Source organism: Hyla sarda, chromosome 4 (genome assembly GCF_029499605.1).
Source record: "Hyla sarda isolate aHylSar1 chromosome 4, aHylSar1.hap1, whole genome shotgun sequence".
Taxonomy (NCBI): Eukaryota; Metazoa; Chordata; class Amphibia; order Anura; family Hylidae; genus Hyla; species Hyla sarda.
Window position 1 is genome coordinate 14,161,731 of NC_079192.1, and position 16,716 is coordinate 14,178,446.

At 48.1% G+C, this 16,716-nt stretch overlaps 1 protein-coding gene across 1 annotated transcript; it reads right to left on the reverse strand.

Annotated features, from left to right (window-relative positions):
- Positions 1–9,594: 9,594 nt before the first annotated feature.
- Positions 9,595–16,293, reverse strand: LOC130367269 (zona pellucida sperm-binding protein 3-like). Its single transcript, XM_056569673.1, has 8 exons — positions 15,751–16,293; positions 15,283–15,401; positions 12,910–13,013; positions 12,659–12,836; positions 12,472–12,592; positions 12,174–12,265; positions 11,929–12,062; positions 9,595–9,839 (listed from the first exon to the last, which is right to left on the reverse strand). The coding sequence occupies exons 1-8, from the start codon at positions 16,243–16,245 to the stop codon at positions 9,595–9,597; spliced, it is 1,488 nt and encodes a 495-aa protein (XP_056425648.1). The 5' UTR covers positions 16,246–16,293.
- Between the last annotated feature and the right edge of the window lie 423 nt (positions 16,294–16,716).

A 16,716-nucleotide genomic window follows, 5' to 3' on the forward strand; every position in this document is an offset into this window, starting at 1 on the left:
TCTATTGTATGTTGGAGGACCTTTGGAGCCCCAGCCCCTGCCCATATAATGTAGCCAATGATCGTTCTCTTGGGTTGCTGCTTTCGTGGATGCCGGACTAGCAGGACAGATCTGCTCAACTTTCAAGGACAAGCTAGGCCTGAAACCGGCCGGCCTCAGCCTAAACTAAACTGTTCTAAACGAAGTTCTAAACGAATCCCCGCTAAAGCTAGCGTGACTGCTGGACCTCAACTAAATCCCCTAAATCTAGCGGAACAGCGCATATCAGTCTCAGGACTCTAAATTGCTTAAGATCCCAACCACTGTCAATCTCTAAGAGACTTTGCCTGTATAGAGACTGTTTTGTTTATGAAGCTTGCATAAAATCTTCAGTAAAAGTTCCAACTGTTTTCAGCAAACTCTCTGGTTGTGGACATTCAATTATTCCATACCTCCCTATCACTCTTGGGAAGGGTGGCGGTAGGACAAGTATTACAGAGGAGCCCCCACCCTGGCATCACCAATAGAAAGGGTTAATCAGACACCCTTTAATTACCACACAGCTACACCCAATATACCCTACTCCCCCAGGCTATCACATAGCTTTTTGGCATCCTACGAACAGGATACGGGTGCGTGCCTACAGCTGTTGCCACCAGATAAATTGTACTCACCCCTATGTAAAAGACTTTATCAATGTGTTATGAAGCACCATTTAAGTGTACGGAATCGTGTGGATGGTGCCTCGTGCAGAGAGCACACACGAAAAGTAAGGGGGGAGGCGAAAATGTATTGGCTGCAGAAATGTGTAAAGAGAGAAGTGAATATATGCTACGATTTTCTGGGCCGGTCAACGATGCAAGAGTTAACCTGCTGCCGGAAAAGCGCATGAAAAAAGGCCCGCGCTGCGCCGAGACCCGCCCCTGGGTGTGGCTATCAAGTAAATGTGTCGCAGCCAAAAGGGTACTTAAATTCACTGTTGTTGTTTCCGGGGGGACCGGAAGTCGGGGCTGCACCGATGACGTCCTTCCGACCGGCAGCCATTTTGGAGAAGCCCATTATAAAAGGAGCCCTGCACAGCGACCTCTTCAGTCTGCACAAGGAAGAGATGGAGAGTACAGACATTGGCGGAGAGCAGCGTTCCACGTGGCGTCAGCACCAAGATGGCACCGGAGCAGAGGAAAGTTGCGGCGGTCACAGCCCTACTATTCCACGAGCTTGACGACCGTCTGCAGCGGTTATCATTGGATGAAGAGGGGGCCTGCAATCTTCCCCCATTGCCTGATGATGACGATGACTGGCTGGATACCCCTCCAGGGGAAATTGCTGGGACACCTGGAGCATCTTCACCGGTGAGACTGTCCCCTCAGCACCGGACATGGGGTTTGTGGGCTGAGATCCCAACGGAGTAGTCTTCTGTAAGTACCCCATCAGAAGCTGCATTTTCTTCCTCCACCAGCCCTGAGCCAGAAATACCCCTGTCTGCTTTACTGAGTGCACGACCGCGCTCACTAAGATTGCCTAAATGGACCTTTGGGGATGAACCCGAAATGATCCAGTACATGCATGATGTTCTCCAACCCCTGCCTGGGAAGTCCCTTCCACTGGTCCCTATGGCACAGAGGGAAAGGGCCCGTCAGGAGGCTAAAATGGCCGACTTGATGGAAAAGCTACAGGCCCCGACACCGAGAACTTTATGCCTCTAAGCATGTTCATCTGCCTCATGAGGAGAGGATCCACTACCAAGAAAATACCAAAGAGATGGAGGCACTCTATTTTCGCATTTGGGACTATCCCCGAGAAGGGGAGAAGCCCTTGGAACGTCGCAGAGCAACAGTGGCCAAGTTCGACAACGTCAGAGGTTACAGTACCCTCATTGATTGCCACACCAACTATACCCTCCTCATAAACCGGCAAGCTGTAGAGAGGTCATACATCAACAAAAAGTTCCATTCCCTGGAAGTGGGTGAGATAGTGGAATACACACACGTCCAGGGCCTGCAAGGAGAGTGGGCTGCCGCAGTCACCAGACCAGCAGCTCCAACCCAGCTTCCTTTAAAGTATTTTCCATTGACTGATTGGGAGGCGGACCCCTTCCAGCTGAGGCCGAAATGGCCTGCTCCTGATGCCTCCACCTACGAGCCTGAGGAGGAGTTTCTACAGCAGCAGCCACTTTCTTCTGTTTCAAGCAAAGTGCCCAGGCCTACTCCTACCAAGGAGGTTTGGCCTAAACTGCGGGCACCAACCACAGTACCTAGGCCTACTCCCGGCACGGAGGTTTGGCCTGCCCACCAGGTACCAACGAAAGTGCTGCGGCCCACTCCCGACGAGGAGGTGGGGCAGACTCAACCAGTACCAACTATTAATCTTAACCCTACAGTGTCCCACTTTACCCTCACTAATGTGGTGTGGGAAAGCCCCATCAAGCCTGGTTCTGATGTTGAGACTGAGGGGGAGAGGTTCCAGAAGAGGAGCAGGGCAACACCGCAAATGTTTCTTTTGAAGTGTGACATTCATGTTTTTCTTAAGTTTTGTCTTCACAGACTTTTCTGCAATGTTTAAGAAATGTGCCTAGCAGGACTATGCTTAGACTGTTCCAGTTGAAACCGTAACCATTAAGCTTCTGTGCCTGGTCCTTAGACCAAGAGACTCCTAGCTGTAGGAGATTCATAAGTGTGTGCCTGGCTAAACAGCGATAGCTGTGATCTGTGGACTCTTAGTGCGGGTGGACTGATGATCCTTGCACGTCTGTTTACGTGTAAATACCTCAAGCTCAAATAATACACGTAATCCAAAAGGTAACATAGGTAAGGTTTAGCTGTTGTGTTCTAGGGATAAGAGTGTGTAGCCAATGGACCCTAGTAGCTAGTTTATTGGTAGATAGCCTCAGGCAAGCCAGTAAAACTCTCAGTGTACTAAACAGGTAGCTAGTATGGCAAAAATGTCTAGTGAGATTCAAAAATGTCTATTGAGATCCAAATATGTCAAGTAGGATGTATCTCATGTAAATAATATCATCCTGTTACTAAATTCATGAATCAAGTAATCCTGTTCATGAGTTTACCCATGCATATGTTTGTACCTTAAAAAGTTAAATAACCTTATAGTGTTATACAGCCTGACTAATGGACATTTGGAAAAGTTATGCCCAGGACTGTTATAAATCAACCTTCACTTTGTCCCTATGTCTTAGGGGACAGACGTCGAGGCCGACTTATTTTAAGTAAGGGGGTTTGTGGTGTCCCGGTGCCATGTTGCATGCCGTGCCTTGTATGGTGGTCCCCAAAGTCAGAGTTGCTACGTTCAGCCCCTATTTGCCTCTTTTGTAATGTCTAAATGTATATATTTAATATAAGGTATATTAAGGTATATCAGTCTACTTACCTTGGTAGCATCGCAGGACCTTCGGTCATGTGACTATGTTAATTCCTCTATGGTATGTAAGAGGACCTTTGGAGGTCCTTGGGTCACCTGATTACCCATAACTCTATGTAAGGATGATTGACAGAAGTATTGGACCAATCAGCTTTAGTCCAGCCCCTGCCCATATAAGGGAGCTGCAGCCAATGATCGCTCTCTTTGTTGCTGCTCTCGTGGATGCCGGACTAGCAGGACGGCGCAACTTTCAAAGACAAGCTAGGCCAGAAACCTGCCGGCCTCAGCCTAAACTAAACCGTGAGTCCTAAACTAAATCCCTGCTAAAGCTAGCGTGACTGCTGGACCTCAACTAAATCCCCTAAATCCAGCAGAACAGCGCATATCAGTCTCAGGACTCTAAATTGCTTAAAGTCCCAACCACTGTCAATCTCTAAGAGACTTTGCCTGTATAGAGACTGTTTCGTTTATGAAGCTTGCATAAAATCTTCAGTAAAAGTTCCAACTGTTTTCAGCAAACTCTCTGGTTGTGGACATTCAATTATTCCATACCTCCCTATCGCTCTTGGGAAGGGTGGTGGTAGGACAGAGCCCTCACCCTGGCATCACAAATAGAAAGGGTTAATCAGACACCCTTTCATTACCTACTGCACAGCTACACCCCATATACCCTACTCCCCCAGGCTATCACATAGTCACGTAGCAGGGAGGGGTTAAGTGGGGGTTAAAAGGCTGGGGGCAAAAGTAGGGGGCACAATCGGCGCGTGGCCAGTGAAAAAGTTGGCTGAAGAGCTCCTACCTTATGGCATCCATTGAAGCCCTGCTGCAGAGGATGAGGGAAGAGATCCTCCGGTGGAGTCCCCTGTGCCTGGAGGAGCAGCTGTCCTCTGCTTTCCCTCTTGCTGGGCTCCCAATGGGGGAGCCCGGGGCGGGTCCAGCAGCCAGCGCTCTCGCCCGCCAGAGAGCCTATCGCCTGAGTCCTCCCCATGTTCCTGGCGTCGGCAGGTGAGTTCTTCTGTGGTTTCCTCGGCCCCCTCTGCTGGCCACTCCAGCGGGTCAGGGGTGGGGAGGTCTGGGAGGCTGTCCACTGATCCCGTGGCGCCGAGGGGCCGGTGGGGAGCTGGAGCGGCCCTCGGGCGGCAGGAGAAGCCTGGCACATCTGCGGCCTGCTCCCCTGGGGAAGAAGGTGTCCGGGAGCAGGCTCGGCTATACCCGCCCCTGTGTCGGGGGGGGGGGGCGGTCTGCGAACGGCTCGGATGACACCCAGGCCACTGGAAGGCCTGACACTGCGGCCTCCTCTGAAGCCAGAGGCCGGCAGAAAGGAGAGTGCCGTGCTCCCCGTGGGGGGGGCTCCCCAGCTGCTCAGGAGACGACAGGGACTGGAGCATCTGGTACAGTTGCGGCTGGGAGCCAGAAGTTACAAGCCCAGCCTGTTATTGCCAGATCGGGGAGGTATTGATCCGGCCCTCTGTGCTGTGTTATATACATCTTTTGATGCAGCATTGGTGTGGATGTGGCATTACGGGCGGGCTCTTTTAGCGAAAACAGATATTGAAGTGGCTTTCCATTTGCTACCGGTTCACCCGGACAGTTTCTCTCTGTTGGGTTGTTGTTTGGGGGATCTTTTTTTTGTGGACCTCTGTCTGCCAATGGGGTGCTCCATTTTGTGCACATTTTCTGAACAGTTCAGAACTTTCTTGGAGTGGGTAATGCGATGGAAGTCTCAGGTAGACTCTGTCTTGCACAACCTGGACGACTTCCGGTGGGGTCCCAGGTCTTTGCTGTGTCTGGAGTGGGTGTCGCAAGGGTTTGGCGTCCCGTTGGCGCTGGATAAGATGGAGGGGCTGGCATTGTGCATTGTGATTGATAGCCTGGCTATGGAGTGTCTGCTGCCCGAGCACAGGCAGTGGGAGCTGCGGGTGGCGGTAGTGCGGGCGTGTCAGGGGCACAGGTTGCAGTTACAGGCAGTTCAGTCTCTGCTGGGCAGTCTCAATTTTGCTTGTTGGATCATGCCCATGGGGAGGGTTTTTTGCTGTCGCTTGGCCGCAGCTACTGCGAGTGTTGCCAGGCCCACTCATTACGTTCGGCTGTCAGCGGGGTTGCGTGCTGGCTGGAATTTTTTGTCCCCTATAATGGACGGATGGGGGTGATGGACCGACCGGTCTCAAGTAGCTGTTCACTGATGCTGCTGGTGGCTGTGGTTTTGGGGCATATTTGCAGGGTCAGTGGTGCGTGACGGGAGCAGTGTCTTACTCGGAAGTTGGCTCTGCTGGAGTTTTTCCCGATTGTAGTGGCCGTGGAGGTGTGGGGGGCTCTGTTCCGCAATCGGAAAATTTGTTTCCATTGCAACAACATGGGGGTGGTTCAGCCATGAACAGTAAGACGGCGAGCTCGCCGCCGGTGGTTAGTTTACTTCTCCCTTTAGAGCTTTGGGGTTTGGAGCTTAATGTGTTACTGTCCGATCCAACACAAAAACATTTCTATTAATATATCACTCAGTACCTAATACTGACCATGTACATCTAATTTTTATGTGTCTAGCCCCTTTATTTTTTTATGATACTTTTAATTTTGCTCACTAGTCTCAAAGGAAGGGGGCGGGGCCTCACTGTGCAGGTTTCCGCCCCCTCCCTCAGTATGCTGTCTGCTCACATCTCCCCTAGCATTGGCAAAACTACAACTCCCAGCTTGTCCTCACTGACAGTAGCGGGACACAAGCTGACAGTGGGAGGATTTTCCCTCCAGCTCTGAGCCCTGCACTCACAGCTGTCAATCAAGGAAGTGTGTCCATGACATAGGTGATGACGCATGGACACAGCAGGACATGTGTCCAAGCAAGCGGGGGGGGGGGGGTCAGATACGTCCAAATCTTTTTTGGTATGACAGGCTCTGAGGGGTATTGGAAAAGGGTTAGTTTCCCAGGATAGGAGGAAGACGGTATCTTTCCCGCTTTTGTTGCATTTGGGAGGTTTGTTGGGGGGGGGGGGGGGGGTTCCGACTATGAACAGTATTTGTTTAGTTTGATGTTTGCACTAGCCTTTTTTGGGACTTTTCGCATTTCGGAGCTGGTGGCTCCTAGTCAGAAGCGGGTTGGGGGTCTGCTTGCCTCCGATGTTTGTTTGGCGGAAGGGGGCTTGGAGTGTTTTCTTCACCAGATCAGCGGGGTCGGGGCTCCATGGTGCATTTGGCGCCATTGCGGGGTTCTGCCATGTGTCTGGTGGGGTGTTATCAGGAATTTTTGGAAGTCAGGCCTGGGGCAGCGGGTCATCTTTTGCTACATGCAAATGGGGTGTTTTGTCGAGTTTTCGGTTTGTGAGGGTTTTCCGGAAATGCTTATGCGAGGCGGGGTGTGCAGCCGAGGAGTATAGCTCACGCTCTTTTTGCATTGGGACAGCATTGCATTGCATTGGGACACAAGGAAGCGGCTCGGTGGGGGCGATAAAGCGCATTGGCAGGTGGTAGTCGGATCGCTTTAAGATTTATGTTCGTCCGCATTTGGTGTTTTCCTATGTTGTTGTTTTGCCTGTATTGTTTATTTCCTTCTTGTTTTGCAGATGCTGGCCCAGGATTGGTGTGGATCATCGGCCATTCCTATGTCACTCGGGGTGGGGTCAGAGCGGAGGTGTGCCCGGCCGGGCGTCAGTTGGGTTTTCCCCATTCAGAGGCACAAGTACATTGGTGGTGTCAGGGTGATATGTGATGGTCGGAGTTGTTGGGTTGGGTACAGTGGACTTGTGGACTCTGGAGTCGAAGGAGGCGGTTGAGAGGGCCTTGTTGTTGTGGAGGAATGGCCAGAAGTAAGTGCTGTTGTGGCGGGGTCAGGAGTGGGATCTGGAAGCATCAGTGGACAACATGGAGGTTTTGGATCGGAGTATGGAGGAGGACAGGGAGCAGCTTCCAGCCTGGTGGTAAAGTCTCTGTGGGCATGGGGCCCCAGGGAAAGTTTTGGGCTGCATAATTGGTCCTCCTGGGTCAGGTGATCTATGGCCAGGTGTCAGTAGCAGGCCCCTTAGGTTCGTATAACGGTGCCTTCAGGTACTTCTCCTGCGCTAATGTTACTTAGGGATAGTTGTTTGCCTTGTTTTATGTATTATGTTCATGCAAATTATTGTTACAATATTTTAATTGAGCTGTTAAATTGGGCTGCTGTGGCCATTTTTTCACCATTTTGTCTGTCATTATTGATGGGGTATTGGAGATGGGTAGAATAGTTGGGGAAGGGAATTGTTGGTGCAGATCATAGAAGCTATAATATCCCCTAGTCATGGATGCTATTAGATGTGAATGAAGTCACCATTGGCACCATATGCGCTATTTTCCGCAGACTGGATAATGCAGCAGACCGCGCTTTTGAGTCTGCTGAAAACGCATACAGTCTGAATAGAGTTTGGGAAATTGAAGTGAATGGCATCCATTGCTCTTCGTTACAGTACATGTTGGAATCTTATCAGGAGATATAACAGGAGTATCCGACAGATACCCTAGGGCAATGTGGACTGAGCCCTAGACTTTCAGTAAATCTGTATACGAGACCATATACTAGTCCATATAGTTTGCTCAGCTTTAAGAGAATAAGCCAAAGGGCTGAGGGCTTTTACCCTCATTTTAGTGATCAGTGGGGTCTTAGCATCTGGCCCCCCACAAACATTTTGGGGGCAGAGGCTCAAGTAGAAAAAAATATATATAATTGATAAAGTTTGAAAACCTTACATGTTTTAAAACACACTATTGGAGGTAAGGGGAAAATAAAATAAAGCCTGAGGCTGCTGTAGTGTAATGGTTCCATCTCTGGTTGGGCTCTGAAAACTCACTAAGGGTCAGAACACACTACATCCTGGCCACCGTTAATCCATTGTCAGCATCCCGCCAAACACAGGATGCCGACCTATACCATTAATGGGCGCAGCGCAACTCATTCAATTCTATGGCCGAAAGGAGTCACCTAGTCACTCAGGATGTGCACGCGCGCCATTTCAAAAGTGCAACAGCCCCTGTCATGAGTCTGACTAATATATTGTCTATGTCCCGATCAGAGTCACTAGGGGTGACATCGTTCAGCAGCAGAAGTGAATGGGGTGCACTACTCCCGTTGACAGTATACATCGGCATTGTTTTTTTTTGGGCGGGATGCTGACAGATACGATAAAGGCCAAAACGTAATGTTTTGACCCTAACTCAGCTGACCATGACCGTTCTCACTCAGAGGCTGACAAGTCATGTGTTCCTATGTTAAAGTGGTACCAACACTGTCTTCCTCATAGCATTGGTAGGATGGCACTAACTTCGGTCAAAGACTGTTTCCCAGACTTCTGACCAGACTCCAGCATCTATAGATTCAGTTTGCTCCGCACTACTGCTGACCCTATGTGATGGGCACCAATCTCTTGCATGATAACATTACACTGGTTTTTTATGCCTCATCAGGAAGACATTTTGTGCAGTCACTTGCAGGTGGTTAAAAAAAAAAAATTGCCAACCTAGTTTTAGGTCTGGAAGAAGAGATGCTGAGTTGCCCATAGCAACCAAATTATATCACTATTCAAAATTAAAAGGAGTACTCTAGTGCAGAGTATTCCTGCTCCGTTCTGCCCGGGCTGCAAATTAAACCATCACTCACCTCCCTAGGTTCCCGCGGAGCGCCACTACAGCTGTTCGGTCCTCCAGTGCATCTCCTTCATACTTCCGGGTGTAACAAAGCATCACATGGCGCTCAGCCTATCGCCGGCCGAGGCTGAATATCGCGGCGGCCGGTGATAGCGTCACATGGCGCTCAGCCTATCACCGGCCGCCGCGATATTCAGCCTCGGCCGGCGATAGGCTGAGCGCCATGTGATGCTTTGTTACACCCGGAAGTATGAAGAGGATGGACCGGAGGACCGAACAGCTGTAGTGGCGCTCCGCGGGAACCCAAGGAGGTGAGTGATGGTTCATTTTCATTTTTCAGCCCGGGCAGAACGGAGCAGGAATACTCTGCACTAGAGTACTCCTTTAAAGTAATCTGGTTGCTATGGGCAACGCTGCAACTTTTCCTCTAGACAGGTTCTGATATATCTCCCTCCATGACTCCAATATAGAAGTCTATAGGTGATGTACAGCATATGTACATCCCAAGAACCTGCATGGTGCCCAGATCTCCACTGCCTCAGACCAGATGACCTGTATTTAGACTTTAACCCAAACTATTCACGTGTCACCCATACCACCAATTAAAAACAATGATTTATCAAAGTGTTTTTATTTCTACACAGATTCTTTAGCAGAAAATCTTCTCAGAAGACATTTCACAGCCACAGTAAGAGCCACAGCAACAACCACTGAAGTGACAGATCCCACGGCCACCAGCACCCACAGCTGTAGAGGTCCATGTCCTGCACTCATCCTGGAAGCTTGGGCGGTTCCTGCTCTGGACATCTGGTTAGGCTCAGCTCCGGTCACTAGAAGAAGAGGACCCAGTGTGGCCAGGCCATGTTCCTCCATATGAGAACCTGTCAGAATAAGCAGTATTAAACTGCAGCTCAGGATTGTTGGGCATATGTTAACAGACTTTTTTTTTACAGCAACAAGTAGGACATTGATCCTAACAAATAAGAAAACTAGACTGAACTAATGTACATTGGCCAGGTCAGTGCTGGTAACACATCATGTAATGTACTGAACTGGCTTAATGTAGAGATGGTACAAGGTAAGTTAAGTGATATAAATGTAAGCAAATCTCCAGGGCCGGATGGACTACACCAAAGAGTTCTTAGAGAGGTAAGTTCAGTAATATCTGTACCCTTGTTCATGATATTTAGAGATTCTCTGGTGTCTGGTATTGTGCCAAGGGTCTGGCACAAGGCGAATGTGGTGCCAATCTTCAAAAAGGGCTCTAGGTCTTCCCCAGGAAACTATAGACCGGTAAGTCTAACGTGCATTGTGGGTAAATTGTTTGAAGGACTTATAAGGGATTACATACAGGAATACATAGGGGATAATAGTATTATAAGTGATAGCCAGCATGGGTTTACTAAGGATAGAAGTTGTCAAACCAATCTAATTAGCTTTTATGAAGAGGTGAGTAGAAGCCTTGACAGAGGAATGGCTGTGTATATAGAGGAATGGCTGTGTATATAGAGGGGGCTGTGTATATAGAGGGGGGTTGTGTATATAGAGGAATGGCTGTGGATATAGTGTTTCTGGATTTTGCTAAAGCGTTTGATACTGTCCCTCATAGACGTCTGACAGGTAAGTTAAGGTCTTTGGGTTTGGAAATTTTAGTTTGTAACTGGATTGAACACTGGCTCATGGATCGTACCCAGAGAGTGGTGGTCAATGATTCGTACTCTCATTGGTCCCCGGTTATTAGTGGTGTACCCCAAGGTTCAGTACTGGGCCCGCTGTTGTTTAATTTATTTATCAATGATATAGAGGATGGTAATAACAGCTCTGTTTCTATCTTTGCAGATGACACCAAGCTTTGTAGCACGGTACAGTCTATAGAGGATGTGCATAAGTTACAAGATGACTTGGATAGACTAAGTGTCTGGGCATCCACTTGGCAAATGAGGTTCAATGTGGATAAATGTAAAGTTATGCATCTGGGTACTAATAACCTGCATGCGTCGTATGTCTTAGGGGGGATTAAACTGGCAAAGTCACTGGTAGAGAAGGATCTGGGTGTACTTGTAGATCACAGACTACAGAATAGCACAATGTCAGGCTGCTGCTTCCAAAGCCGGCAGGATATTGTCATGTATATAAAGAGGCATGGACTCGAGGGGCAGGGACATAATACTCCCCCTTTATAAAGCATTGGTACGGCCTCACCTGGAATATGCTGTTCAGTTTTGGGCACCTGTCCATAAAAGGGGACACTGCGGAGTTGGAAAGAGTGCAGAGACGCGCGACTAAACTAATATGGGGCATGGAACATCTTAGCTATGAGGAGCGATTAAAGGAGTTACAATTGTTTAGTCTTGAGAAGAGACGTTTAAGGGGGGATATGATAAACGTAAGTATATAAATGGCCCTTACAAAAAATATGGAGAAAAACTGTTCCAGGTTAAACCCCCCCCCCCCCCCCCCCCCCCCCCCAAAGGACGAGGGGGCACTCCCTCCATCTGGAGAAGAAAAGGTTTAGTCTCAAGGAGCGACACGCCTTCTTTACCGTGAGGACTGAATTTATGGAACGGTCTACCTCAGGAACAATTAACAGCTTTAAAACAGGATTAGATACATTCATGGAACAAAACAACATTAATGCTTAAGAAATATAAAATCCCATCCCTTCCCCAATATCGCACCACACCCCTACCCCTTAATTCCCTGGTTGAACTTGATGGACATATGTCTTTTTTCGACCGTACTAACTATGTAACTATGTATGTAACAGTCCAATGCATAGAGGATTCTACAAGACAATGGGGGAGATGAAAACCTGTGTAGAAGAGTGGTGCAGTTGCCCATAGCAACCAGAATGCTTTCTTTTCATAGGTCTCTAAAGTGATCTGATTGGTTGCCATGGACAACTGCTCCACTCTTCCTCAGCACAAGTTTAGATAAATCTTCCTCCTAGTGTAAGAAATGTTCACTCACCAACATCTCTCTTCCAAGGTCTTCTTTGCCTCCCAAGGGATGAGCCCCATGCTGATCTCTGGCCCCCAGCAGTAGCACAGGTCCCGGTGGTGCAGCACTGACAGATCCCACTTGGTCCTTCCACAGGTGACCAACTAGAAGACATTAATATCACCATTGCATCCTCCAACACCATTGTTATACACACTATCCAGGTCAAATGATAACATGACCTTAGATGCTCACCCAGTTGTCTAGGATCTTACCTGCTGGATGCCTTGTTGTAGGAGCAGGCCTTGTTCACTGGGTCAGGGGTCTGGTTGATGGCAGCAGCTCTCAGGGAACAGGTAATATAGATCTAGAACAACCAAGACTAGGCATTATCTAGAACCCACACTATCTTCCTATAAGCTCTTGTTGTGCAGAAGTTGTACTACAGGTCTGGTAAAACAGATGCATCATCTGATCCTAACCAAGTACAGGCACTTTTGGTTAGAAGTCATCCTAAAAAGATTAGAAACTATATAAAGAGCACTGAAGTACAGATCATAAGATGGACCTTACCAAGGAGGCAGCATTGTTGGTGAACCTGAAGGCATCCACCATGAAGCGAAGCTTGTCTGCTTGGGGTCTTGGAGAAACAAAGACTGAAGAGGAATCTTCTTCCGTCCCATCCACCAAGCACCTGTAGAACAGATTAGTTGTAGACAATAGACTGAAGACCTGTACAGTATTGATGGTAGTAACTCACCCATAGTTAGAGATGATCTCATAGCGAGGAGTGGAGGCCACATCTGGGGTAATGGTGGCCACACAACTGTCCACAAACAGGAACATTGGGGCATGGTTCTGGGTCTCCAGAGAGGCTTCTATGTAGAACATGTCACCAAGCTGGAAGACCAGGGATGGACTGGGAGCGCTCCAGTCCGCTGTAGAGAAGATACTGGAGTATTAGTACAAACCAAGAGACTTTGAAGCACTCTAGGATGAGGAAAACTTTACCAGTCATGAGACGCAAGGAGAAGGCCAGCCGCTCTTCTAAGGTCACCGTGGTGCTGAACGGAATCCATGTTGGCTTGATGGCGTTACTGCTCACATTACCGTGTCTAGACAAGAAACACTCTTTAAGGGGATGGGCGAAGATGGCGAGAACGTGCCATGTGAGGTCATTCAGTGGACTACTGAGGACTTGTCACTAGTGATGAGCGGCAGGGGCCCATATTCGAAATTGCAATAATTGGCTAATATATTGATGATTATACGTCCTGTTTCGAAATTCGCATATTCTTTCACTTCTCCCCCCACAGTATGCGAAAATTTGCAAGAAAAATTAATGTTAAAAAACAATTCTTTACAAATATATAGCACTATATTCTAAATATTTGTGAAATGCCAATATTCGCAATAAAAATTGGCATTCTGAATATTCGTGCTCAACACTAGTAAAAGCTTCTAGATTATGGTATTTGCTTTCCAGCCAACCATTGTGGCACTGCAAACCTGGTATGCCAACCTAGTGCTAGTGTTTTTTTTTGGATGTCTGGTAGGTGTCATGTGTGGTGTCCCGGTACAGGACATTATCCTGTACCATCTCTAGGTCCCCTCTGGAAGAGTCCCTGCAGTCCATAGGGCTTTCCCCTTGCTCACCTTCTGTGAAGGCATTATAAAGGTGTTGTGTACATATTGTTCATTATACATAAAGTAGTACAAATGTATAGAGGTTAGTCATGTGAACCACTGTCATGTGACATACCCAGAGTGCCATGGGCACAGGAACCACAGGCTTAACAACCAATGGGCATTAGTCCAGCCCCACTAGTATATAAGGGGCTGTAGTCTCTAAACGCTCTTATTGCCTGGATTTCAGCCAAGCACAATACCTGTACTATCTGTATCTAAATTCATCTCAACCTGCAGCCACTTCAAAACATGAGTTATCAAGCTCTATCTACAACTCTAGTGACTACTATTCAACTCAAGAATAATAGTAGCACAGTGGCCTGCATAGTTCTCAATACTACAAGTCCCAGCAAGCCTGTGAGGTATCCTGCATCCCAGTTGCCTCTAGAGTAACTGCATAACTGTAAAGAATGTTCCATAAGAAGTTCAAGTAAAAGCTCCAGTTATTTTCCCAATACCTGTGGTGCACATTCCTTTATTGCCTGCCATTTCTGGGTTGGTTGTCGGCAGGGCCTTATACCGAAATAACCACATCCTGGCGCCATGACTAGAGATGAGCGAACTTACAGTAAATTCAATTCGTCACGAACTTCTCGGCTCGGCAGTTGATGACTTATCCTGCGTAAATTAGTTCCGCTTTCCAGTGGGCTGGAAAAGGTGGATACAGTCCTAGGAGACTCTTTCCTAGGACTGTATCCACCTTTTCCAGCCCACTGGAGCACCTGAAGGCTGAACTAATTTACGCAGGATAAATCATCAACTGCCGAGCCGAGAAGTTCGTGATGAATTGAATTTACTGTAAGTTCGCTCATCTAGCCATGACTAATCAGGCGTCAACACCACCTTACCCCACAAGGTTAATACCACCAGACCCGGCTACACCCCGACACTACATGATTCTCTGGTAAAACAGTAGGGAGGCATTTCCATTTCTACATACTATGTAAAGGAGTTATCCAGGATTGGAAGAGCACAGCACCACACCGGTCCTCAGTTAGTGGGTGGTATTACATCATAGATCCAAACTGCAATACCACAACCTGAGGTCACGGTTGGCGCTGTGCTTTACCAGCCCTACTAAAGCAAATAAAGCCAAGTTGTAATACCACAAACTGAGTACAAGAGTGGGGCTTTCCTAATCCTTGATAACATGCAGCATGAAGAGTGCAGGGGAGCTGGGTCCTGGAACACCAATTCTCAATAGCATTTTTTATTGAATCTAAGGGGGAACTCCAGTACATAATATCTTATCAGCTATCCCCAGGCCAAATACTGGGACCTGTGCAGTCTCCTGCCCGGCACCCCGGTGTTCTGAACACCGGCTCTTCTCTTGCTTGGAGCGGCCATGATTGACTCCCCCTCCATGCATCGCTATGGGAGTGCCGGAGATACAGTATGTGGATCTCCCATAAAGATACATGGAAGAGGCGAATTAATCCCTGCATGAGGAGAGATAGGGCACCGGGCAGGAGATTACAGGAAGTCCGTGTAGTTGGATACCCTGCAATTAGACATTTATCTCCTATCCTGCAGATATGGGATAAGATCTCCTGTACTGCAGTTCCCCGAACCAGTTTCATGCTGCCCACAGGCCACATAAAGCAGGTTCACTTTAATCTCATGAGATGTTACTATAAAATCCCCAATATTTATGGCCCCTCCACTGCCAAACCACCTGCCCCAGTATAGACTCACCTTGGGTAGAAGCACTGAATGGGAACCACAGCAGAGTTGGACCTGATGATGGGCACATTGCTGGAGGTGGTGGGGGTGTAGCGTAGGGCAGAGTTGTAGATCAGCAAGTCTGGAGTCATCTTGGGAAGAATTAGGTATATGGGTTATACACTGACTAAGACATCTAAAATGCAGTAGAAGATCCTACATACATGTAAAGACCCCATAGATATGACCGTCCTGTTCTCTGGAATGGAACCTTAAACTGATTGTAACAAGACTAGAATATGTGCATGAAAACAGATGTCACATTTCTCATTGTTTTGGTAGGAGACCTTACTGCAACCCAAACAACTCTGCAAGTCATTAGAAAATACCTTATATAAGAGCAGTTCTGTACTGAGACACTTCTCAGGTCCAGTCATACGCACCATACTGGAGAGAACATTAGTAACAGAAGAAATCTGATATTCTCCAGCGATCACTCACCTCTAAGATGTTCCCACAGTCTTGAAGGTCATTTTGGAAAACCACAACAGGATCTGTAGTCTGAGCTCCAGGGGGACAGGAACCCAAGGACAGGTCTGAGGGCTTCACCAGCTTCCCATTCCCATAGAAGTCTCTCTTCACAGTCACCACCATGTTGTCCTCATTACACTGCACACTGATAGGGGAGGAGGAGGATTGTGGTGGAAGCTGTCGGGACTGATAGTCTCCTCTACCAAACCCAGGGCCCCATCCAGACACCGGCAGAAAACCTCTCGCAGACCCAACACCAGAGACTGAACCAGTCTGAGACCAAGGGTTTGATCTAGAAGAACCTAATCCAGAGGCAGATTGTCCAAGTCTTCTAGGAGATCCCCATTCAGGCTGGTTACTTCTCCAAGTGTTGGACTGGCGCCGGTGTCTACCCAAGGCACTGCTAAAGCCTGATCCATAGAGCAGAACCACTAAGAGACAACTCCACCTGATCCACAGCTCCATCCTGACTACAGGACAAGTCACATGAGGAGAGGGTGGAGGGAGCTGAGCTTTATACCCCTCCCCCATCACACCAACACCGCCCCATCTGATGCCTTATTACACTCAGCTGGACCTTCACCATGTTGAGGAGACCCCATTAATTTCTATGGCTGTTACCCCCTAGTGACTCCATTCGGGATAGGCCCGCTATTTTTGGTGGACTCAAAAATGGGGTCTGTTGCTCTTTGGAATATCGCATATGTCCGGAAAGGTGTCATTAGGGGGGAGATTTATCAAATCCTTTCCAGAGGACAAGTTGCCCATAGCAACCAATCAGATGACTTCTTTCATTTTTAACAAGGCCTCTTCAAATGAAAGAAGCGATCTGATTGGTTGCTATGGGCAACTGGGCAACTTTTCCTTTGCACAGGTTTTGATAAGTCTCCTTCTAGGTGACTCTGCATGGCCATAGAATTGGGGTTCGCTGCTCCC